The sequence below is a fragment of the Leuciscus leuciscus genome, assembly GCF_965113295.1.
Source record: "Leuciscus leuciscus genome assembly, chromosome: 3".
Taxonomy (NCBI): Eukaryota; Metazoa; Chordata; class Actinopteri; order Cypriniformes; family Leuciscidae; genus Leuciscus; species Leuciscus leuciscus.
This window is the reverse complement of record NC_138727.1, coordinates 68,625,928-68,652,977: the sequence shown is the minus strand read 5'-3', so window position 1 is coordinate 68,652,977 and position 27,050 is coordinate 68,625,928. Positions and strand designations below refer to the sequence as shown.

The 27,050-nt window shown below is 42.5% G+C and overlaps 1 protein-coding gene across 1 annotated transcript; it reads right to left on the bottom strand.

Moving 5' to 3' along the window:
- Positions 1-17,732: 17,732 nt before the first annotated feature.
- Positions 17,733-26,194, bottom strand: LOC309494068 (ly6/PLAUR domain-containing protein 1). The gene is made up of 3 exons (XM_082163286.1): positions 26,055-26,194; positions 19,630-19,770; positions 17,733-18,999 (listed from the first exon to the last, which is right to left on the bottom strand). The coding sequence occupies exons 1-3, from the start codon at positions 26,095-26,097 to the stop codon at positions 18,758-18,760; spliced, it is 426 nt and encodes a 141-aa protein (XP_082019412.1). The 5' UTR covers positions 26,098-26,194; the 3' UTR covers positions 17,733-18,757.
- Positions 26,195-27,050: the final 856 nt, after the last annotated feature.

Below are 27,050 nucleotides of genomic sequence, written 5' to 3'. Positions count from 1 at the left end.
CACACCATCAGAAACACACACACATCAAAAAAACACCGTCAGAAACACACAGTCAGAAACACACACTCAGAAACACACACACAGTCAGAAACACACACTCAGAAACACACAGAAACACACAGAAATACACACCGTCAGAAACACACACCGTCAGAAACACACAGTCAGAAACACACACCGTCAGAAACACACAGTCAGAAATACACAACGTCAGAAACACACACACAGTCAGAAACACACAGCAGAAACACACACACAGCAGAAACACACACACATAAAAAAACACCGTCAGAAACACACAGTCAGAAACACACACACCGTCAGAAACACACACCGTCAGAAACACACAGTCAGAAACACACACCGTCAGAAACACACAGTCAGAAATACACAACGTCAGAAACACACACACAGTCAGAAACACACAGTCAGAAACACACACACAGCAGAAACACACACCATCAGAAACACACACACATCAAAAAAACACAGCAGAAACACACACCGTCAGAAACACACACACAGCAGAAACACACACCATTAGAAACACACACACATCAAAAAAACACAGTCAGAAACATACAGTCAGAAACACACACACAGCAGAAACACACACCATTAGAAACACACACACATCAAAAAAACACCGTCAGAAACACACAGTCAGAAACACACACCATCAGAAACACACACCATCAGAAACACACACACATCAAAAAAACACCGTCAGAAACACACAGTCAGAAACACAGCAGAAACACACACCATCAGAAACACACACACATCAAAAAACACAGCAGAAACACACACCATCAGAAACACACACACATAAAAAAAACACCGTCAGAAACACACAGTCAGAAACACACACACAGCAGAAACACACACCATCAGACACACACACACATCAAAAAAACACCGTCAGAAACACACACACCGTCAGAAACACACAGTCAGAAACACACACACAGCAGAAACACACACCATCAGACACACACACACATCAAAAAAACACCGTCAGAAACACACAGTCAGAAACACACAGTCAGAAACACACACACATCAAAAAAAAACAGCAGAAACACACACCATCAGAAACACACACACATCAAAAAAACACCGTCAGAAACACACAGTCAGAAACACACACCATCAGAAACACACACACATCAAAAAAACACAGCAGAAACACACACCATCAGAAACACACACACATCAAAAAAACACCGTCAGAAACACACAGTCAGAAACACACACACAGCAGAAACACACACCATCAGAAACACACACACATCAAAAAAACACCGTCAGAAACACACAGTCAGAAACACACACTCAGAAACACACACACAGCAGAAACACACACTCAGAAACACACACACAGTCAGAAACACACACTCAGAAACACACAGAAACACACAGAAATACACACCGTCAGAAACACACACCGTCAGAAACACACAGTCAGAAACACACACCATCAGAAACACACACACATCAAAAAAACACCGTCAGAAACACACAGTCAGAAACACACACACAGCAGAAACACACACCATCAGAAACACACACACATCAAAAAAACACCGTCAGAAACACACAGTCAGAAACACACACCATCAGAAACACACACACATAAAAAAAACACCGTCAGAAACACACAGTCAGAAACACACACACAGCAGAAACACACACCATCAGAAACACACACACATAAAAAAAACACCGTCAGAAACACACAGTCAGAAACACACACTCAGAAACACACACACAGCAGAAACACACACTCAGAAACACACACACAGTCAGAAACACACACTCAGAAACACACAGAAACACACAGAAATACACACCGTCAGAAACACACACCGTCAGAAACACACAGTCAGAAACACACACCATCAGAAACACACACACATCAAAAAAACACCGTCAGAAACACACAGTCAGAAACACACACTCAGAAACACACACACAGCAGAAACACACACTCAGAAACACACACACAGTCAGAAACACACACTCAGAAACACACAGAAACACACAGAAATACACACCGTCAGAAACACACACCGTCAGAAACACACAGTCAGAAACACACACCATCAGAAACACACACACATCAAAAAAACACCGTCAGAAACACACAGTCAGAAACACACACCATCAGAAACACACACACATCAAAAAAACACCGTCAGAAACACACAGTCAGAAACACACACTCAGAAACACACACACAGCAGAAACACACACTCAGAAACACACACACAGTCAGAAACACACACTCAGAAACACACAGAAACACACAGAAATACACACCGTCAGAAACACACACCGTCAGAAACACACAGTCAGAAACACACACCGTCAGAAACACAGTCAGAAATACACACCGTCAGAAACACACACCGTCAGAAACACACAGTCAGAAACACACACCGTCAGAAACACAGTCAGAAACACACAGCAGAAACACACACACAGCAGAAACACACACACATAAAAAAACACCGTCAGAAACACACCATCAGAAACACACACACAGCAGAAACACACACCGTCAGAAACACACAGTCAGAAACACACACGTCAGAAACACACAGTCAGAAACACACACACAGCAGAAACACACACCGTCAGAAACACACAGTCAGAAACACACACAGCAGAAACACACACCGTCAGAAATACACACCGTCAGAAACACACACAGTCAGAAACACACACCGTCAGAAACACACACCGTCAGAAACACACACCATCAGAAACACACACACAGCAGAAACACACACGTCAGAAATACACACCGTCAGAAACACACACCGTCAGAAACACACAGTCAGAAACACACACCATCAGAAACACACAGTCAGAAATACACACCGTCAGAAACACACACCGTCAGAAACACACACGTCAGAAATACACACCGTCAGAAACACACACCATCAGAAACACACACACAGCAGAAACACACACCGTCAGAAATACACACAGTCAGAAACACACACCATCAGAAACACACAAACAGCAGAAACACACACCGTCAGAAATACACACTGTCAGAAACACACACCATCAGAAACACACACACAGCAGAAACACACACCGTCAGAAATACACACAGTCAGAAATACACACCGTCAGAAACACACAGTCAGAAACACACACCATCAGAAACACACACACAGCAGAAACACACACCATCAGAAACACACACCATCAGAAACACACACACAGCAGAAACACACACCGTCAGAAACACACACACAGCAGAAACACACACCATCAGAAACACACACACAGCAGAAACACACACCGTCAGAAATACACACAGTCAGAAATACACACCGTCAGAAACACACAGTCAGAAATACACACCATCAGAAACACACACACAGCAGAAACACACACCATCAGAAACACACACACAGCAGAAACACACACCGTCAGAAATACACACCGTCAGAAACACACAGTCAGAAACACACACCGTCAGAAACACACGGACAGCAAAAACACACACCGTCAGAAAAACACACTGTCAGAAACACACACCATCAGAAACACACACCGTCAGAAACACACGGACAGCAAAAACACACACCGTCAGAAAAACACACTGTCAGAAACACACACCATCAGAAACACACACCGTCAGAAACACACAACCATCAGTAACACACACTGTCAGAAACACACACCGTCAGAAACACACCGTCAGAAACACGCCGTCAGAAACAAGTCAAGTCAAGTCAAGTTTATTTGTATAGCGCTTTTCACAATACAGATTGTATCAAAGCAGCTTCACAGTATTAAATTAAAATAATACAACAAAGTTTGTTTCAAGAGGAATTTATTGATTGATAAAATTATATTAAATATCCCCAAAATATCCCCAACTGAGTAAAACAAAGGCAACAGTGGCAAGGAACCGAAAAACTCCATCAAGTGACCTAATGGTGTCCTAAAACTCCATCAGGTGACCTAATGGAGAAAAAAAAAACCTTGGGAGAACCCAGGCTCAGTCGGGGGCCAGTTCTCCTCTGGCATTTATGAGCTAGAGGCCGGATTGTAGTTTGAACTGTAGGATTATATGAATGCCTGGCTGAAGAGATGCGACTTTAATCTAGTTTTAAACTGGGAGAGCGAGTCTGAGCAACGAACAGTATCAGGAAGACTATTCCAGAGTTTTGGAGCCAAATGTGAAAATGCTCTCCCTCCTTTGGTGGTTCTGGATATCCTAGGTATGACCAAAAGCCTTGAATTTAGTGATCTTAAAGAGCGCGATGGATTATAGGGCGATAGAAGATCCGTTAAATAGACTGGAGCTAAGCCGTTTAGGGCTTTATAAGTCAGTAGCAATACCTTGTAATTAATACGGAACTTTATAGGTAACCAATGCAGTGATGATAAAATCGGTGTTATATGATCATATTTTCTTGATCTCGTAAGAACTCTAGCGGCGGCATTTTGGACTAACTGTAGCTTGTTTATTGAGGATGCAGGACAACCAGCTAATAAAGCATTACAGTAATCCAGTCTCGAGGTCATGAATGCATGAACTAACTTTTCTTCATCAGAAACTGATAGCATATCACGTAGCTTAGCAATGTTTCTAAGGTGGAAAAAGGCTGTTTTTGTAACATATGAAATATGATTTTCAAAAGACAGGTTGCAATCGAGTATAACACCCAGGTCTTTTACTGTAGAGGATAAAGTAACAGGACATCCTATGATGTTAAAGTTGTATTGTGCGAGGTTTTGTGGGCGTTTTTTTGAACCGATAAGTATTACCTCTGTCTTGTCTGGATTTAATAAAAGAAAATTACGCGTCATCCAATCTTTTATATCTTTAACACACTCTGTCAATTTGGAAAATTTTGCGTTTTCATCCGGCCGTGATGAAATATATATTTGAGTGTCATCAGCATAACAATGGAAACTAATTCCATGTTTCCTTATAATATTTCCAAGTGGCATCATATATATTGAAAATAACAGAGGGCCTAATACAGATCCCTGCGGCACTCCATAGTTTACTGGAGTTATGATCGATTTTTCTCCATTTAAATAGACAAAATGGTAGCGGTCAGATAGGTATGATTTGAACAGCTTAGTGCTTGTCCTTGAACACCAGTATAATTTTGTAGTCGATCTAAGAGTAATGTATGATCTATAGTATCGAACGCAGCACTAAGATCAAGTAAAACTAGTATTGAGATCCAGCCTTGGTCAGAAGCTAAAAGTAAATCATTTGTGATTTTAACGAGCGCAGTTTCAGTGCTATGATGCGGTCTGAATCCAGACTGAAACTTTTCATAGATATCATTTTGTTGCAAGAAAGAGCCCAGTTGAGCGGACACCACTTTTTCTAATATTTTAGACATAAATGGAAGATTTGAAATGGGTCTATAATTTGCTAGATTATTATGATCTAATTGTGGTTTCTTAATGAGAGGTTTTATAACTGCCAGTTTAAATGTTCTTGGAACATGACTTAAAGATAAAGACGAGTTAATAATATTGAGGAGAGGCTCTTCCACTACAGGTAACACTTCTTTCAGTAGTTTAGTTGGTATAGGATCTAATAAACATGTTGTTGTTTTAGATGAAGTGATAAGTTTATTTAACTCTTTTTGTTCTATAGTTGTAAAGCACTGTAATTGTTCTTTCGGGGTGATAATTGAAGCTGAATTATAAGGCGCGATTGAAGATTGAACGTTTACAATTGTGGTTCTGATGCTTTCTATTTTCTCAGTGAAGAAGTTCATGAAATCATTACTACTGAACTGTAACGGGATATTTTGTTCGGGTGACGTCTGTTTATTTGTTAGTCTAGCCACGGTGTTAAATAAAAACCTTGGATTGTTTTGGTTGTTTTCTATTAGTTTGCGGAGGTGCTCAGCCCTGGCCGCTTTTAGGGCCTTTTTATAACGTGACATACTGTCTTTCCACGCGATTCTAAAGACCTCTAAATTAGTTTGTTTCCATTTACGCTCTAAAATACGGGTTTCTCTCTTTAAAACATGCGTAGTATTATTGTACCATGGTGCTTTATTTTTCTCTCTGACCTTTTTTAATTTAATAGGTGCAACCACATCCAATGTTCTAGAGAGAATGGTGCTCATAGTGCTAGTTAGTTCTTCTAGTTCATCTGTTTGTTTGGGTTCAGGCAGCAGCTGAGACAGATTAGATAAGCAATTTGAGAAATTATCTATGGTGGATGGGAGGATTGTTCTGCCTGGTTGATAACGCGACGCCGCATGACATATTACAGCAGTACGTAATATGCAAGTTACCATGTAGTGATCAGTGACTTCATCACTTTGTGGAATGATATCTATATCGGTTGGATCGGTTCCATGTGATATAATTAAATCGAGTGTATGATTAAGACGATGTGTTGGTCCGGTGACGTTTTGCTTGACCCCAAATTAATTTAATAAATCTGTAAACGCAGCTCCTAACGCATCATTTGGATTATCTACGTGTATGTTAAAATCTCCAACAATTAATGCTTTATCGACATTGACTAATAGGTCTGAGAGAAAATCTGCAAACTCTTTTAGGAAATCAGCGTAAGGCCCTGGCGGTCTATATACGGTAGCCAAGGCTAGAGATAATAGGGATGTTTTTCTAACATCTAAGAGCGTAACATTTAGTACAAGTACTTCAAATGAAATAAACTTATAACCCGTTTTCTGAGTAACATTTAGAATATCTCTATAAATGGTTGCAACACCTCCGCCACGACCAATCAGACGGGGCTCATGCTTATAACAGTATCCAGGAGGAGTAGACTCATTAATACCGAAATAATCATTTGGTTTAAGCCAGGTTTCAGTAAGGCAAAGTACATCGAAGCTATTATCTGTGACTATTTCATTTACAATAACTGCCTTAGGTTTGAGTGATCTAATGTTTAGAAGACCTAGCTTTAGAAATAGTTTTTGTTTACTAATAGCAACATTTTCTGTTTTAATAACAATTAGATTTTTCCTAGATCCTGCATTAGATTTATTATTTGATCTCACTAAACGAGGAATAGACACGGTTTCTATGCAATGTTCTACACTAGTATTTATATCAGTTGAATTGGTGCAGCAGAGACTATGATTTGGACTTTTGGTTACTAGTCAAAGGGTATTTAACATTTTGGAGATGTTATCTGACAGAAGATCCGCTCCGAATCTGCTTGGGTGTAAGCCATCAGCACGGAAAAGCATAGGACGCTCCCAAAACAGATTCCAATTATTTACAAAGAGCAGTTTCTGCTCATTGCACCATGACATTAACCATTCATTTAGCGCAAATAATCTGCTGAACTTTTCATGCCCTAGTCGGTACGTGGGAAGCGGTCCTGACACAATGATCGTTGTTTCAGGCGATGTGCTGCGTACCGTATCGATCAGGCTCCTGAAGTCTTTCTTCAGAATCTCCATCTGGCGCAGCCTGATGTCGTTCACTCCCGCGTGCAGGACCACAGTTCCGACGCGCTCGTCACCATTCAGGATCTCGGGAACGCGAGCAGCGATTTCAGAAACACGAGCACCAGGAAAGCAGTGACTTTGCACCTTACTTTTACCTAACGTAGCGTGTACGTGCCGAACGATGGAATCGCCGATGATCCCAGCATCGCGTTCTGTTTCGCGTAGAGGGGAGAAGCGGTTTTGTGTGGATAACTCGAAAACCGGGAGGGTCGGAGAAAGTCTTGGTCTAAACCTGACTCGCGTCTTCCACTGCGGAACCACCCAGGCTTCGTGGTGGCGTGTTGGAGCCGGAGTGAACGAGACCATGGCTGATTGCGACCGATGCTGAGGAACGCACGGAGTAGACGCGGTCGGAGTCAGCGGGTTAGTAACGTTAAACACTGATTTGTGTGCATCGGCGCGTGATGTTTCAAGAGCCAAACACCGGTCTCTCAGCTCGGCCTGTCTCAATAAAAGGTTGTGGATCTGTTTCTCAACAGCTTCCAGCTCAGACTGCAGTGCGTGCAGCTCAAATGTGTCCTCACCTGCACCAAACGGTAGACTACTTACATCTGATATATTCGCCATTTTAAAAGATGGACAGTGAGTTAGCAACGAAGCTACCAGTGATGCTATCAATATTAATACTAATTTATATTATAAGTTTGTTTGTAAGTGAGTGTGGAGAAGACGCGTTCAGCCGTGATCCATGGACGTAACCTTTAAGAGTATGCAGCGTTGGATCACTAATAGGCTTGAGACGCGTCTGCTCAACAGTCCGCGTTGTAACTATGAGGTTTGAGCAGTGTGCTTCTCAGTGAGGAAAAGTAGAAAATGTTCGTTGTAAGCGAGTTTAAAGAGAAAAATCAAGAATTATAAATCAAATCGATAGAGCTCCAAAAACAACAACGCATTCAGACGCAACGCATGATAATAACAGGACAAGACATTACTCACCGTGTTTGTTGAGTGTTTCTTACTCACCTGAGCTTTTATGAACTCAAAGGCGCGAGCGCGCGAGAGAAAATAAATAAATAAAAATAGCTGAGCGCACGGGTGGCGCGTTAACAGGCTAGCGAATTACTAGCGTGTTGTGCTAGTAGTAACGGAAGCTAGCGATGTCAGGGTTGGGTAAGCTGTATTTAGTAGTAATATAAACAACTAGAAATTGTAGTAAATTATGGTTCAAAACAAGGAAATACGAGGCTAAGACGGAGCTTACAGCACCGAAGCAAACACACTCACAGCAGGCAGCGAGGCAGAGAGAAAAATCAAGAATTATAAATCAAATCGATAGAGCTCCAAAAACAACAACGCATTCAGACGCGACGCATGATAATAACAGGACAAGACATTACTCACCGTGTTTGTCAGAAACACACACCATTAGAAACACAAACCATCAGAAGAAACACACACACAGCAGAAACACACAACGTCAGAAATACACACCGTCAGAAACACACAGTCAGAAACACACACCGTCAGAAACACACACCGTCAGAAACACACACCGTCAGAAACAAACAACCATCAGAAACACACACACAGCAGAAACACACAACGTCAGAAATACACACCGTCAGAAACACACAGTCAGAAACACACACCGTCAGAAACACACACCGTCAGAAACAAACAACCATCAGAAACACACACACAGCAGAAACACACACCGTCAGAAATACACAGACAGCAGAAACACACACCGTCAGAAACACACAACCATCAGAAACACACACTGTCAGAAACACACACCGTCAGAAAAACACACCATCAGAAACACACAGTCAGAAACACACACCATCAGAAACACACACCATCAGAAACACACTGTCAGAAACACACAACCATCAGTAACACACACCGTCAGAAAAACACACTGTCAGAAACACACACCATCAGAAACACACACCATCAGAAACACACAGTCAGAAACACACAGACAGCAAAAACACACACCGTCAGAAAAACACACTGTCAGAAACATACACCATCAGAAACACACAGACAGCAGAAAAACACACTGTCAGAAACACACACCATCAGAAACACACAGACAGCAGAAAAACACACCATTAGAAACACACACTGTCAAAAACAAACAACCATCAGAAACACACACACAGCAGAAACACACACCGTCAGAAACACACACCGTCAGAAACACACAGTCAGAAACACAAACCGTCAGAAACACACACCGTCAGAAAACACACACCGTCAGAAACAAACAACCATCAGAAACACACACACAGCAGAAACACACACCGTCAGAAATACACAGACAGCAGAAAAACACACCGTCAGAAACACACAACCATCAGTAACACACACTGTCAGAAACACACACCGTCAGAAAAACACACTGTCAGAAACACACACCATCAGAAACACACACCATCAGAAACACACACCATCAGAAACACACAGACAGCAGAAAAACACACCGTCAGAAACACACAACCATCAGTAACACACACTGTCAGAAACACGCCGTCAAAAACACACACCATTAGAAACACACACCGTCAGAAACACAAACCATCAGAAACACACAGTCAGAAAAACACACCGTCAGAAACACACAACATCAGAAACACACACTGTCAGAAACACGCCGTCAGAAACACACCGTCAGAAACACACACCATCAGAAACACACACCATCAGAAACAAACAACCATCAGTAACACACACTGTCAGAAACACGCCGTCAGAAACACACAACCATTAGAAACACACACCGTCAGAAACACAAACCATCAGAAACACACACCATCAGAAACACACTGTCAGAAACACACAACCATCAGTAACACACAGTCAGAAACACACACCATCAGAAACACACACCATCAGAAACACACTGTCAGAAACACACAACCATCAGTAACACACACCGTCAGAAAAACACACTGTCAGAAACACACACCATCAGAAACACACACCATCAGAAACACACACCATCAGAAACACACTGTCAGAAACACACAACCATCAGAAACACACACCATCAGAAACACACACCATCAGAAACACACCATCAGAAACACAAACCATCAGAAACACACACCATCAGAAACACACTGTCAGAAACACACAACCATCAGTAACACACAGTCAGAAACACACACCATCAGAAACACACACCATCAGAAACACACAGTCAGAAACACACAGACAGCAAAAACACACACCGTCAGAAAAACACACTGTCAGAAACACACACCATCAGAAACACACAGACAGCAGAAAAACACACCATTAGAAACACACACTGTCAAAAACAAACAACCATCAGAAACACACACACAGCAGAAACACACACCGTCAGAAACACACACCGTCAGAAACACACACCGTCAGAAACACACACCGTCAGAAACAAACAACCATCAGAAACACACACCGTCAGAAACACAAACCATCAGAAACACACAGTCAGAAAAACACACCGTCAGAAACACACAACATCAGAAACACACACCATCAGAAACACACTGTCAGAAACACACAACCATCAGTAACACACACCGTCAGAAAAACACACTGTCAGAAACACACACCATCAGAAACACACAGACAGCAGAAAAACACACCATTAGAAACACACACTGTCAAAAACAAACAACCATCAGAAACACACACACAGCAGAAACACACACCGTCAGAAACACACACCGTCAGAAACACACAGGCAGAAACACACACCGTCAGAAACACACACCGTCAGAAACAAACAACCATCAGAAACACACACACAGCAGAAACACACACCGTCAGAAATACACAGACAGCAGAAAAACACACCGTCAGAAACACACAACCATCAGTAACACACACTGTCAGAAACACACACCGTCAGAAAAACACACTGTCAGAAACACACACCATCAGAAACACACACCATCAGAAACACACACCATCAGAAACACACAGACAGCAGAAAAACACACCGTCAGAAACACACAACCATCAGTAACACACACTGTCAGAAACACGCCGTCAGAAACACACACCATTAGAAACACACCGTCAGAAACACAAACCATCAGAAACACACAGTCAGAAAAACACACCGTCAGAAACACACAACATCAGAAACACACACTGTCAGAAACACGCCGTCAGAAACACACCGTCAGAAACACACACCATCAGAAACACACACCATCAGAAACACACAGACAGCAGAAAAACACACCGTCAGAAACACACAACCATCAGTAACACACACTGTCAGAAACACGCCGTCAGAAACACACACCATTAGAAACACACACCGTCAGAAACACAAACCATCAGAAACACACAGTCAGAAAAACACACCATCAGAAACACACAACATCAGAAACACACACTGTCAGAAACACGCCGTCAGAAACACACCGTCAGAAACACGCCGTCAGAAACACACAGACAGCAGAAAAACACACCATCAGAAACACACACTGTCAGAAACACACAACCATCAGTAACACACACCGTCAGAAACACACACCGTCAGAAACACAAACCATCAGAAACACACACCATCAGAAACACACACTGTCAGAAACACGCCGTCAGAAACACACCGTCAGAAACACGCCGTCAGAAACACACACCATCAGAAACACACACCATCAGAAACACACACTGTCAGAAACACGCCGTCAGAAACACACCGTCAGAAACACACACCATCAGAAACACACACTGTCAGAAACACGCCGTCAGAAACACACCGTCAGAAACACACACCATCAGAAACACACACTGTCAGAAACACGCCGTCAGAAACACGCCGTCAGAAACACAAACCATCAGAAACACACACCATCAGAAACACGCCGTCAGAAACACAAACCATCAGAAACACACACCATCAGAAACACACACTGTCAGAAACACGCCGTCAGAAACACACACCATCAGAAACACACACCGTCAGAAACACGCCGTCAGAAACACACACTGTCAGAAACACGCCGTCAGAAACACACCATCAGAAACACACACCATCAGAAAAACACACCGTCAGAAACACGCCGTCAGAAACACACACCATCAGAAACACACACCGTCAGAAACACACACCATCAGAAACACACACCGTCAGAAACACGCCGTCAGAAACACAAACCATCAGAAACACACACCATCAGAAACACACACTGTCAGAAACACGCCGTCAGAAACACACCATCAGAAACACACACCATCAGAAAAACACACCGTCAGAAACACGCCGTCAGAAACACACACCATCAGAAACACACACCGTCAGAAACACGCCGTCAGAAACACAAACCATCAGAAACACACACCATCAGAAACACACACTGTCAGAAACACGCCGTCAGAAACACACCATCAGAAACACACACCATCAGAAAAACACACCGTCAGAAACACGCCGTCAGAAACACACACCATCAGAAACACACACCGTCAGAAACACAAACCATCAGAAACACACACCGTCAGAAACACGCCGTCAGAAACACAAACCATCAGAAACACACACCATCAGAAACACACACTGTCAGAAACACGCCGTCAGAAACACACCATCAGAAACACACACCATCAGAAAAACACACCGTCAGAAACACGCCGTCAGAAACACACACCATCAGAAACACACACCGTCAGAAACACACACCATCAGAAACACACAGACAGCAGAAAAACACACCATCAGAAACACACACTGTCAGAAACACACAACCATCAGTAACACACACTGTCAGAAACACGCCGTCAGAAACACAAACCATCAGAAACACACAACGTCAGAAACACGCCGTCAGAAACACACACCATCAGAAATGCACACCATCAGAAACACACAGACAGTAGAAACGCACACCATCAGAAACACACACCATCAGAAACACACACCGTCAGAAACACACACCATCAGAAACAGACAGTAGAAACACACACCATCAGAAACACACCGTCAGAAACACACACTATCAGAAACGCACAGACAGTAGAAACGCACACCGTCAAAAACACACACCATGAGAAACACACACCATCAGAAACACACACCATCAGAAACACACAGACAGTAGAAACACACACCATGAGAAACACACACCATCAGAAACACACACCATCAGAAACACACAGACAGTAGAAACACACACCATCAGAAACACACACCATCAGAAACACACAGACAGTAGAAACACACACCATGAGAAACACACACCATCAGAAACACACAGACAGTAGAAACACACACCATCAGAAACACACCGTCAGAAACACACACTATCAGAAACGCACCGTCAGAAACACACACCATCAGAAACACACCGTCAGAAACACACACCGTCAGAAACACACACCGTCAGAAACACACAGCAGAAACACACACCATCAGAAACACACTGTCAGAAACACACAGCAGAAACACACACCATCAGAAACACACCGTCAGAAACACACAGCAGAAACACACACCATCAGAAACACACACTGTCAGAAACACACAACCATCAGTAACACACACCATCAGAAACACACCGTCAGAAACACACAGACAGTAGAAACACACACCGTCAGAAACACACACACAGACAGAAACACACACCATCAGAAACACACCGTCAGAAACACACAACAGAAACACACACCATCAGAAACACACCGTCAGAAACACACACTATCAGAAGCGCACCGTCAGAAACACACACCATCAGAAACACACCGTCAGAAACACACAGCAGAAACACACACCATCAGAAACACACCGTCAGAAACACACACTGTCAGAAACACACAACCATCAGTAACACACACCATCAGAAACACACCGTCAGAAACACACACTGTCAGAAACACACAACCATCAGTAACACACACCATCAGAAACACACCGTCAGAAACACACTGTCAGAAACACACAACCATCAGTAACACACACCATCAGAAACAAACCGTCAGAAACACACAGACAGTAGAAACACACACCGTCAGAAACACACACACAGACAGAAACACACACTGTCAGAAACACACACCATCAGAAACACACACAGACAGAAACACACACTGTCAGAAACACACACAGACAGAAACACACACCGTCAGAAACACACACACAGACAGAAACACACACCGTCAGAAACACACACCGTCAGAAACACACACAGACAGAAACACACACAGACAGAAACACACACCGTCAGAAACACACACACAGACAGAAACACACACCGTCAGAAACACACACCGTCAGAAACACACACCGTCAGAAACACACACCATCAGAAACACACACAGACAGAAACACACACCGTCAGAAACACACACCATCAGAAACACACACAGACAGAAACACACACCGTCAGAAACACACACACAGACAGAAACACACACCGTCAGAAACACACACCGTCAGAAACACACACAGACAGAAACACACACTGTCAGAAACACACAGACAGAAACACACAGACAGAAACACACAGACAGAAACACACACCATCAGAAACACACAGACAGAAACACACAGACAGAAACACACAGACAGTAGAAACACACCGTCAGAAACACACACACAGACAGAAACACACACTGTCAGAAACACACACCATCAGAAACACACACCGTCAGAAACACACACCGTCAGAAACAAACACAGACAGAAACACACACTGTCAGAAACACACACCGTCAGAAACACACAGTCAGAAACACACAGACAGTAGAAACACACAGACAGAAACACACAGACAGTAGAAACACACAGACAGAAACACACACCGTCAGAAACACACACCGTCAGAAACAAACACAGACAGAAACACACACCGTCAGAAACACACACCATCAGAAACACACACCGTCAGAAACACACACCGTCAGAAACACACACCGTCAGAAACAAACACAGACAGAAACACACACTGTCAGAAACACACACCATCAGAAACACACACCGTCAGAAACAAACACAGACAGAAACACACACCGTCAGAAACACACACCGTCAGAAACACACAGTCAGAAACACACAGACAGTAGAAACACACAGACAGAAACACACAGACAGTAGAAACACACAGACAGAAACACACACCGTCAGAAACACACACCGTCAGAAACAAACACAGACAGAAACACACACCGTCAGAAACACACACCATCAGAAACACACACCGTCAGAAACACACACCGTCAGAAACACACACCGTCAGAAACAAACACAGACAGAAACACACACTGTCAGAAACACACACCGTCAGAAACACACACCGTCAGAAACAAACACAGACAGAAACACACACTGTCAGAAACACACACTGTCAGAAACACACACCGTCAGAAACACACAGTCAGAAACACACAGACAGTAGAAACACACAGACAGAAACACACAGACAGTAGAAACACACCGTCAGAAACACACACACAGACAGAAACACACACTGTCAGAAACACACACCATCAGAAACACACACCGTCAGAAACACACACCGTCAGAAACAAACACAGACAGAAACACACACTGTCAGAAACACACACCGTCAGAAACACACAGTCAGAAACACACAGACAGTAGAAACACACAGACAGAAACACACAGACAGTAGAAACACACAGACAGAAACACACAGACAGAAACACACAGACAGAAACACACAGACAGTAGAAACACACACCGTCAGAAACACACACCGTCAGAAACACACACCGTCAGAAACACACAGACAGAAACACACCGTCAGAAACACACACCGTCAGAAACACACACCATCAGAAACACACAACGTCAGAAACACACAGACAGCAGAAAAACACACCATCAGAAACACACACCATCAGAAACACACAACGTCAGAAACACACAGACAGCAGAAAAACACACCATCAGAAACACACACCATCAGAAACACACACCATCAGAAACACACACCGTCAGAAACACGCCGTCAGAAACACACACCGTCAGAAACACACGGTCAGAAACACACAGACAGTAGAAACACACACCGTCAGAAACACACGGTCAGAAACACACAGACAGAAACACAACGTCAGATGGCAGGAGTTTTTTAATGTGTGTTTGTTAAAGCATGAAGTCCAGAGGGAGCAGAGCTGAAATCACTACATTCTCATAATCATAATACAGACTGAGAGGAATTACATATGAATACGCAGTGGAGACCAGGCCTGTGAAAACACACTAACTCTCATGTGTCGAGTCTGAATGATGCTTCACTATACGGATGTGTGTTTGTCATGTTCTTCTCTGTGACAACATGCCGCAGTGTGTTCAGTGAACTGATCTTTTGTCCCTCAAAAAACTGTTCCAGAACAAGACCTTAAAGGCAATTATTTAGAGTTCAAGTTATGATTTATCATGAAAGAACTTAAGTGGTATGATTATATGAATAGCGATGAAGAGGATTGTCCTGCTGACCACACGTTTCTCCATGTGTGTGTGTGCATCTTTATACACACGTGTGCTGTGATTGGTCATTGCTTTATACACGTGTGTGCTGTGATTGGTCACTGCTTTATGCTTTATACACGCGTGTGCTGTGATTGGTCACTGCTTTATACACGCGTGTGCTGTGATTGGTCACTGCTTTATACACGTGTGTGCTGTGATTGGTCACTGCCTTATACACGTGTGTGCTGGGATTGGTCACTGCTTTATGCTTTATACACGCGTGTGCTGTGATTGGTCACTGCTTTATACACGCGTGTGCTGTGATTGGTCACTGCTTTATACACGTGTGTGCTGTGATTGGTCACTGCTTTATACACGTGTGTGCTGGGATTGGTCACTGCTTTATGCTTTATACACACGTGTGCTGTGATTGGTCACTGCTTTATACACGCGTGTGCTGTGATTGGTCACTGCTTTATGCTTTATACACGCATGTGCTGGGATTGGTCACTGCGTTATATACGCGTGTGCTGGGATTGGTCACTGCTTTATACACGTGTGCTGGGATTGGTCACTGCTTTATACACGCGTGGGCTGTGATTGGTCACTGCTTTATGCTTTATACACGCGTGTGCTGGGATTGGTCACTGCGTTATATACGCGTGTGCTGGGATTGGTCACTGCTTTATACACTGCAGAGCCTCTGCTGGGTGGAGGGATAGAGTTTTTATATCACGATACAGCAATTCTGAGATAATCCATATATTGCTGGACAATCCTATAATGATAATCACAATATCTGTCACGATATCTATAACTGTGAAAACAAAATGCCTGTGAAAAGGTTAAGTGCAGGTTCTCTCTTTATTCAAGTTCAAACTGTTAGAAAACAGCACAAAACTTTTTCAGTGTGTAAATTAAATTTTACATTTTAAGTAAATTAAACATTTTATGCTTATACTTCTTAAAAGCTTAAACTTTTCTTTGTGTGTTACCTGACACATTTAACTGCTTATCGACTTGATTTATATAAACCTGCTACATTTCAAAACGTACCAACCTCAAATATTTAAACCTGGGAACACCTCAATGTTTCCAAGCTTCCTTAAAATAACCCTGGGAATAATGTTGTCAACTTGGGTATTTTAACATTTAAAAAATGTGACGACACCAGCATTTCCCTCTATCATTTTGAGCAGATTCTTAAACACCTCTGATTGGCCACTGGGTTCATGTGCTCAACAGATATGTCTCTGATTGGCTACAATGATCAACGATTCATAAACAGGTTGTAAATGGACATCTTTGACACTCTTCATCGAGCGCTTACACAGATACACACAGGAGCATTAGTTAACTTATGTTCACGTTTCCCTCATTCATGTGTTGAGCGCCACCTCCAGGAGACATGAAGTAGTGACACTGAGGAGGGAAATCTGTTTACAGCCTTATTTTATTAATTAAATATCGATATTTGGTGCCAGCGTAGCAATTATCGTAGTGGATGGAGAAAGACAGTGATATATCGCCTGATCCATATTTGGTCCCACCCCTTATGGTAGCGTTATTGTGTGGTTGGATATTCCAGCTACATCCAGAGAGGCGGAGCTAGACTCCACACTCCACCCATGGCTCAGCAAACGAGCAGCTCTCTGATTGGTGGGATTATATGAAGAAGCCCCGCCCACTAATTAGGAGAAGGAAGGGAAGCACATTGAACACAGAGCTCATCACGTGATGTTCAACCTTCGAGGATAATCGCTCCTTCTTCTACAGTTTCTTCTCTCTCGTACAGTCCAGTGAGTCTGTGTTTGTTCATCATCTAGTATTCACACACACACACACACAGTCTGAGCCTCCGTTGAGAAGCCTTGCGAGTCCGTCAGTGTGCGCGCGCCCACAGGAGCGGCAGCAGGGCCGCGAGTAGCGCAGGCGCGGGCGCGGGCGCGGGCAGTGCGCATGCGCAGGAGAGCGCTCTCCTCCTGTGGCGCGGGCCGTTGCAGAGCGGGGTGTTGCAGCAGGAGATGCAGACCGAGTTCAGCTTCCCCGTGCAGAACTGCTGATACCCCGAGGACGCGATCAGGCACGCTCCTGAAGAGGCGCACGACTTCCTGTAGTGGACCCCTACACACACACACACACACAGAGAGCGAGAGAGAGTGTGTGAGTATGTGTATGTGTGATAAAAACTGGACTTTATTTTCCTAATGCATTTTCAATATTTCTGTTCATTCGTCATTTCCATCAGTCTAATTGTCAACGTTCAAATGTTTCCATTTAATTATTTTCAAATTCTAAAGACAGACAGAAAAATATCAACAGCAGGTTTTTAAAGTACAGTCCACTAGAGACGCTGCAAAATAAATATAATCCGCTTATTAATGGCATCTTATTAGTAGTTGTAAAAAATAGTCATTTTTGTTGACAAGGAAATGCAAAATCAAATATTGAAACATATTTATTTAAACATGAATCAGCAAGTATAACATTTACTAGTAAAGGTAAACTGGACTGAAATGAAATGTTGAGTGAGTCTTTTTATCAAAAGACAAAAACTAAATCATAAAAGTGTGTAAAATGAGCAAGCATGACTGTAAGCCGAAGGTGAATCTGATGATAAACAACTGGTTATTCTGTGCAGTGAACAATATAAAGCACTACTGTCATCGAGTGATGAGTTTAAATAGGGAAAAGTGATGAACTGAATGTAGAAGAAGTGGTTGTTCAGGAACAGGAAGCGATGTGTGCGCTCACCGTCCTCCATGACGAGCACTTCCTTCTGGCACATGTCCTGCACATTGACGGTGCAGTTAACAATGAAGTCTGGAGCGGAGCAGTCGTCCTGTCGCTCGTCCTCACACTGATAACACTGGATCTGCAGCGCCACGCTCAGGCCTGAGGGGTGACATCATCAACAACAACATCAGTGACATCATCATCAGTGACATCATCAACATCATCAGTGACATCATCAACATAATCAGCAGTCGTCCTGCCGCTCGTCCTCACACTGATAACTATTTCCACTACCACGTGACGTAACAGAAGAAGGGACCTAACCGTAAACAACATGGCCTCACCTGCTGTACTGCTTCTTTGTTTGGAGCAGGGAGACTGTCCACTGGAGATCCACATCCAGGAGTTCTTACATCAAGCGTGCCAAACTCATTACCCAGACCGCTAGGCACCCGAAGGCACACGTTCCAGCGAGCGGTCCAAAGGAGGATTTTGCTGCTTTCGTGGAGTGGGTACTGGTAAATAACAACTCGCCACTTACCATCGTCCCCGCTGAGGATGACAGCGTTACCAGTCCCACTCCACCACCGCCAACCACCACCAGCGAATGACGTGACGGAGATGCTGCTTGAGCCCACCGCAGACAGTGGAGACCGGCCACCCGCGAGAGATGAGCCTGTACCGAGGATAAGGATGGAGAGCGTCATCGCCACAGAGCCCGGACCACCGAGAGAGTCTGACCAGGTGCGTGAGCCGGTAACCCAGTACCCCCGTATCTCCAGTGTCCCTGGTTTCTCCAGAATTCCCGCCCAGCCTCCCTCTCCTGCCTCCTCAATCAGCCAGATCCTCAGCCCCGCCTCCGCCTATGTCCGTCAGTCTGCCTGCACCTTCGGCTCCGTTTGGCTCCGTCTGGCTCTGTCTTCCCCGACTCCGCCTCTGTCCTCTGTCCCACCGGCTCATCCGCTGTCCTCTGGATTTCCGGTTCCCCCTCGGACACTCGTCGCCACGGCTCCACCAGTACCATCAGTGTCGCGTGGGCTCATCATCTCCATCCGGGTCTCCATCGTTAGTGGCTGCATCTCCGTCAGTCGTCCCCAGGGTGCATACCATCAAGTCGGCTACATCATGGCTCCTCCCCCCTTCGACTCCGCCCTGGGGCCTCGTCCTGGCTGGTCTCTGGCCTAACATCTGGCTCCTCCTGCTCTTGGCTCCTCCCACCCTCCTCTCCCCCACTGGACTTATTTGGACTCTTTTTGGTTTTTCCCCTCTCCTGCTCCAAGCACCCCTCCAGAGACCCCACCCTCCCTCCTCAGTTGGACTGTTCTGTACGGTGCGAGGATGTCTGGAGGGGGCGTACTGTTACATGTATGGTCTGTCTCCTATGTTTCATCATGTTTTTGGTTTAGTCCTGTGACCCATTTTCCCCCATCTGTCTAATTAGTCATCTCCTTCACCTGTGTCCTGTTAATTATCTAATTAAGTTCCTTTTGTTTGCCCTTAGTCTTCGTCCATTCTCGTTAATGTCAAGTGTGGTTTTCTCCTGGTTCCTGAGCTTTGTCATTAAAAACCATTATTATCATCCTCCTTCGATCTTCATGCTATTTCCACTACCACGTTACGCTTTACAGCAGCTCTAGAATAAAGTTATTGTCCTGCTAAACTTAGTTTGATTGATTCACTTCCGTTGCAAAGGTCATTAGTTATTAACTTAAGGGCCGCTAACACGACATCGTTCTAACAGAAAACCCTTAATGCGCTCCAGCCGCTCATTCGTATAACAACAGTGTTTGGTGCTCGTGAATGCAAACGTTGAAACAGGTTCCAAGGTGCAAGTGTTGAATTAAAAAAAAAAAACTTTATCATCTCTGCGTTAACTTCAAAAATGCGAATCTGTGAAAATGTTGACTGCGTGCACACGCGTATTACGTGTTTAGTCTATAGGTATGCACGTTTGAATATATACAGTATGTGCGCAGGCGTGTAGTCTTTATTTACAAATTAACCTCACCAAATTATTTGTCCACGTATCCATGCGAACTGGAATTATTTTGACAACGTTTCATCTGTACAGAAGTAAAAGGAAGGAGGCCTAGTAGACCCTAGGTCACAGGGGAGAGACTAGTAGATGCTTATTCAGGCGCAGGTCCTGGAGTGTGTGTGTGTGTGTGTCAGAATGTGTGTGTGTCAGATCTGGAGTGTGTGTGTGTGTGTGTGTGTGTCCAGGCGCAGGTCTTTCATCAGATCTGGATACGGCCTGGATCTGGCGGACTGCGGTAAACCTCGGATAAACAGAGAGGCTAATATTAGTGTAGACGCCATTCTTCTGATGTAATGAGTACATCAGGATTTATGGGAAGTGTTCCCGGTTCCGGCTGACCTAATCTATGCAGCCTAACATTGAATTATAGAAGTCTATAGTGTGTTATGTGTATGCTAGGCCAAAGAGATGTGTCTTTAGTCTAGCTTTGAACTGACAGAGTGTGTTTGCTTCCCGGACAATGTTAGGAAGACTGTTCCAGAGTTTTGGTGCTAAATAGGAGAAGGATCTACCGCCAGCAGTCGATTTTGATATTCTAGGTATTATCAACTGGCCGGAATTTTGAGATCGCAATAGACGTGAAGGACTATAATGCGTTAAGAGCTCGCTCAAGTACTGCAGAGCTAAACCATTTAGTGTTTTGTAAGTAATCAGCAATATTTTAAAATGTATACGATGTTTAATAGGGAGCCAGTGCAGTGTTGACAGAACAGGGCTAATATGGTCATACTTCCTGGTTCTGGTAAGAACTCGAGCTGCTGCGTTTCGGACCAGCTGTAGTTTGTTTATTAAGCGTGCAGGGCAACCACCCAGTAGAGCATTACAATAATCTAGCCTTGATGTCATGAACCCATGAACTAATTGTTCCGCAATTGTCAATGAGAGCATATGACGTAATTTAGATATATTTTTAAGATGGAAGAATGCGGTTTTACAGATACTAGACACGTAACTTTCAAATGAAAGATTGGTATCAAAGAGCACACCAAGGTTCCTAACCGACGACGAAGACTTAACAGAGCAGCCATCAAGTGTTAGACAGTATTCTAGATTATTACGTGAGGACGTTTGTTGTCCAATAATTAGAATCTCTGTTTTTTCAGAATTAAGTTGTAGGAAATTACGAGCCATCCAATTTTTTATATCAGCTATGCATTCCGTTAATTTTGTGAATTGGTAAATTTCGTCAGGGCGTGAAGAAATATAGAGCTGAGTATCATCAGCATAACAGTGAAAACTAATGCCATGCTTCCTAATGATATCTCCCAAGGGTAGCATGTACAGAGTGAACAGCAGCGGTCCTAGTACTGAGCCTTGAGGTACGCCATACTGAACTTGTGATCGATGAGACATCTCTTCATTTACTGCTACAAACTGATAACGGTCAGATAAGTATGATTTAAACCATGAGAGCAGACTCTAATGAGAGCAGTCTCAGTACTATGGTACGGTCTAAATCCTGACTGGAAATCCTCACAGATATCATTTCTTTCAAGAAAGGAACACAGTTGTGAAGACACTGCTTTTTCTAGTATCTTTGACAGAAAAGACAGATTCGAGATCGGCCTGTAATTGACTAATTCTGTAGGATCAAGTTGCGTTTTTTTAACAAGCGGTTTAATCATAGCCAGCTTAAAGGTTTTTGGTACATATCCTAGAGACAAAGATGAATTAATGATATTAAGAAGAGGATCTATGACCTCTGGGAGCATCTCTTTCAGTAGCTTAGTCGGTATAGGGTCTAACATACATGTTGTCGGTTTAGATGATTTAACGAGTTTAACGAATTCTTCCTCTCCTATAGCAACGAATAAATCAAATTCTTCCTTAGGGAGACTACAATGCACTGCCTGATGCGATACTGTAGTAGACGGTTGCATAGTTATAATTTTCTTTCTGATATTATCAATCTTAAAAGTGAAGAAGTTCATAAAGTCATTACTGCTGTGTTGCTTGGAAACTTCCGTGTGTTTAAGCTTTATTTTTCGTTAGTTTAGCCACTGTTTCAAATAAATACGTAGGGTTGTGTTTGTTTTCGTTTTAAAGTGTTGAAAAATAAGCAGATCTAGCAGCTTTTAAGGCCTTTCTGTATGCAATCATTGCTTTCTCTCCATGAAATGCGAAAAACATCTAATTTAGTTTTCTTCCAGTTGCGCTCCATTTTCTTTTCCACTGGTGATAAAATCATCAACGGTGACATCATCAACATCAGTACTGACATCTTTAAAGGTGACATCACCGTCATCATCATCATTCAGTTCAGTTCAATAACCTTAGTATCCCCACAGGCTCAACAAACAACACAAGAAACAGCCACACAACAACATTCAACACACACCTGTGCTAAACCTCTAGATTCATCTGAAGATCCTGCTAGAACAGCAGTGGCCGCTGAATAAAGTTCTTCTTATCCTCAGCCGTTTCCACCAGAATAACAGGAGCTTTCCTCTTTCAGATCAGACACAGTTCGTGTTCCTCAACAATAATATTAGCAGCATTTTTATAATCCTTCAGAATCTAGTGAAGCAGGATTAAAGTGAGCACAGACGCCATAAGTGATTAATACACAACTATCAGAATGTCCTTTCAGTATTAACCCTCCTCAAACACCGTCTGAGTGCTTATCTAATGCAAACGAGTCGATCTCTGTTTTCATCATCTTCATCATCAGCTTTAACTGTGTGACATCCATCAACTCTTCATTTTACTGGTTATATTTCATTCATATTTTCTAGGGTTAGTTTGTTTATTGTGATCATAGAGTTAATGACATTCCTTCATACAAACACAGTCATAACTGATTACATAATCAGATTTCTAAATGTATACACTTGTAATTAGATTATATTATGCTGTGAAATACTCATAATTAGACTACAGTTACATTGTTATTTTTAATTCTCACAATGGCAGTAAATCATTAATAATTCTCACTAATATTTGCATTCATAAAGTCCTCCCGGTTTGAAGAATTACTCCAGTCTGAGACAGCGCATAACTAATAATTCATTATAATAATAATAAAACATTGTATCTTCTTTTTGTTTTATATTTAATTATTACCTTTTCATCGACTTTCATCTTTCCTTCACAAACCGTAACATTTAATGCACTTGATTTTCAAGATTATCCTATTTAAATCTATTTTAAAAGGATTTAATAAAGGTTTATAATTTTATTTAAAGCTAAAGGTTTTATTTCCTAAAATGTGTAATGGATTATGTTAATAACTACAGTTTTCACCATGTCATATATATTGAATAATGCAGCAAATACGCCTGAAATAAGCTCTCAATACGGTTTAAATGTCAGATATGCACAAATATATTCATATGAGAATTTACAATAATTCTGACACAATTTTGCATGAAAAACAGGATCAAAACAAAAATCTTATTCTGATTTCTGCAACGGGGAATATACATATATTTATATATTCTTGAAATGTTTTACAAGTTTTATGTGTTAACATTAGTAAACATGAACTAACGATGAACAATACTCCTGCAGCATTTATTAATCTTAATGTTCATCTGTGCATAATGCATTTTTAAAATCAGTGTATTTCTGACATTAGATTATTAACAGGAACAAACAAAAAAAAGTATTTTTATTAACTAACATTAACAGAGATATATAAATGTAAAATCATGTTTCACCGGTGCTGTTGTCAGCTCGCGCTCCTGCAAACTACGAGAGTCCTCACACATCAGCTAGTGTTTGTTCACTCATATAATAACAGTCTAATCTCACCAAATACAAACAAAATGTGTTCAGTGGTCAAGAAAATCACAACTGTCATTTCTTATTTGAGGGTGAAATATTAGGTTGTTCTCCTGTACTTCCCAAAATTGTTTTTTAATGGAAAAAGTGTAATTAAATGTTTAGCATGTTTATAACCTGAATCGCGTTTTAAAAAACAGGAACTGCTAAATTATCATTCATAAATATCCTAATTTCCGTCTGTCATAATTCCAGCGAATTCCCAAAATATGTGCATATAAAATAACAACAATTAAACAACAAAAACACGTCAGCCTTTTGTGAAATTAAGGCATGAATTAAGCATCATTAATAAGTGTCACAGTGTGTGTATAGAATCAGTCACACACACAACACACACACACACACACACACACACACACACACACACAAGCTAAAACACTAATTTAACTGAAAATCTAAAATCAGACTTTATCTGTCGTTTTATTTCAGAATTTAAAATTGGCATACGATTAAAGCCCATTAAAATCACAGGCCATTAATTATAACTCAATCATTTAAAGCCTCTTCAATAAACTCACTGCTGCTGGTTATCGTGTTGTGTGTGTGTGTGTGTGTGTGTGTGTGTGTGTGTGTGTGTGTGTGTGTGTGTGTGTGTGTGTGTGTGTGAGAACACACTCACCCGTCGTCAGCACGATCGCCAGTAGAGTCACACACAGCCGCATCACCGGCACCGCGAGCGAGCGAGCGTCAGACTGACCGAACCCGAGTCTGCGCCTTTACTCACAGCACGCGACGCGACGCCCGCGCCACTGAACTCGCCGTGACTCGCGTCTGAATGAAGAGAGAGAGAGAGAGGGGTGGAGGGAGAGAGAGAGAGAGAGAGAGAGAGAGAGAGAGAGAGAGAGAGAGAGATATTTATATACACACACACACATGATTTCTGTATTATAATCCTTTTTATTTTATTGTATTTATTAATCTTTATTTATTTTATTATTATTGTTTTATGTTATGAGTATTATTATTTTTGCTATATCCAGCCAGGAATATATATAATATTATCTTTTTTAATTTAACTATTATTATTATTTTCTGTACTAAATGTTCTAAATCATTTTCCATGTTGTTTTGATGCTTTGGCAATACAAAATGTATTTTTTTTGTCATGCCAATAAAGCTTTCTGAATTGAGAGAATTGAATTGAGAGAGAGGGGGGGGGGGGGGGGGGGTAGAGAGAGAGAAGAGAGAGAGAGAGAGAGAGAGAGAGAGAGAGAGACTTAGAGAGAGAGAGGGGAGGGGTAAAGATAGAGAGAGAGAGAGAGAGAGAGAGAGAGAGAGTGGAGGGGTAGAGAGAGAGATAGAGAGAGAGAGAGAGAGAGGGGAGGGGTAGAGATAGAGAGAGAGAGAGAGAGAGAGAGACAGAGAGAGAGAGGGGGGGGGTAGAGAGAGAGAAAGAGAGAGAGAGAGAGAGAGAGAGAGACTTAGAGAGAGAGAGGGGAGGGGTAAAGATAGAGAGAGAGAGAGAGAGAGAGAGAGAGTGGAGGGGTAGAGAGAGAGATAGAGAGAGAGAGAGAGGGGAGGGGTAGAGATAGAGAGAGAGAGACAGAGAGAGAGAGAGTGGAGGGGTAGAGAGAGAGAGAGAGAGAGAGAGAAAGAAGCAATTATAAAAACATCA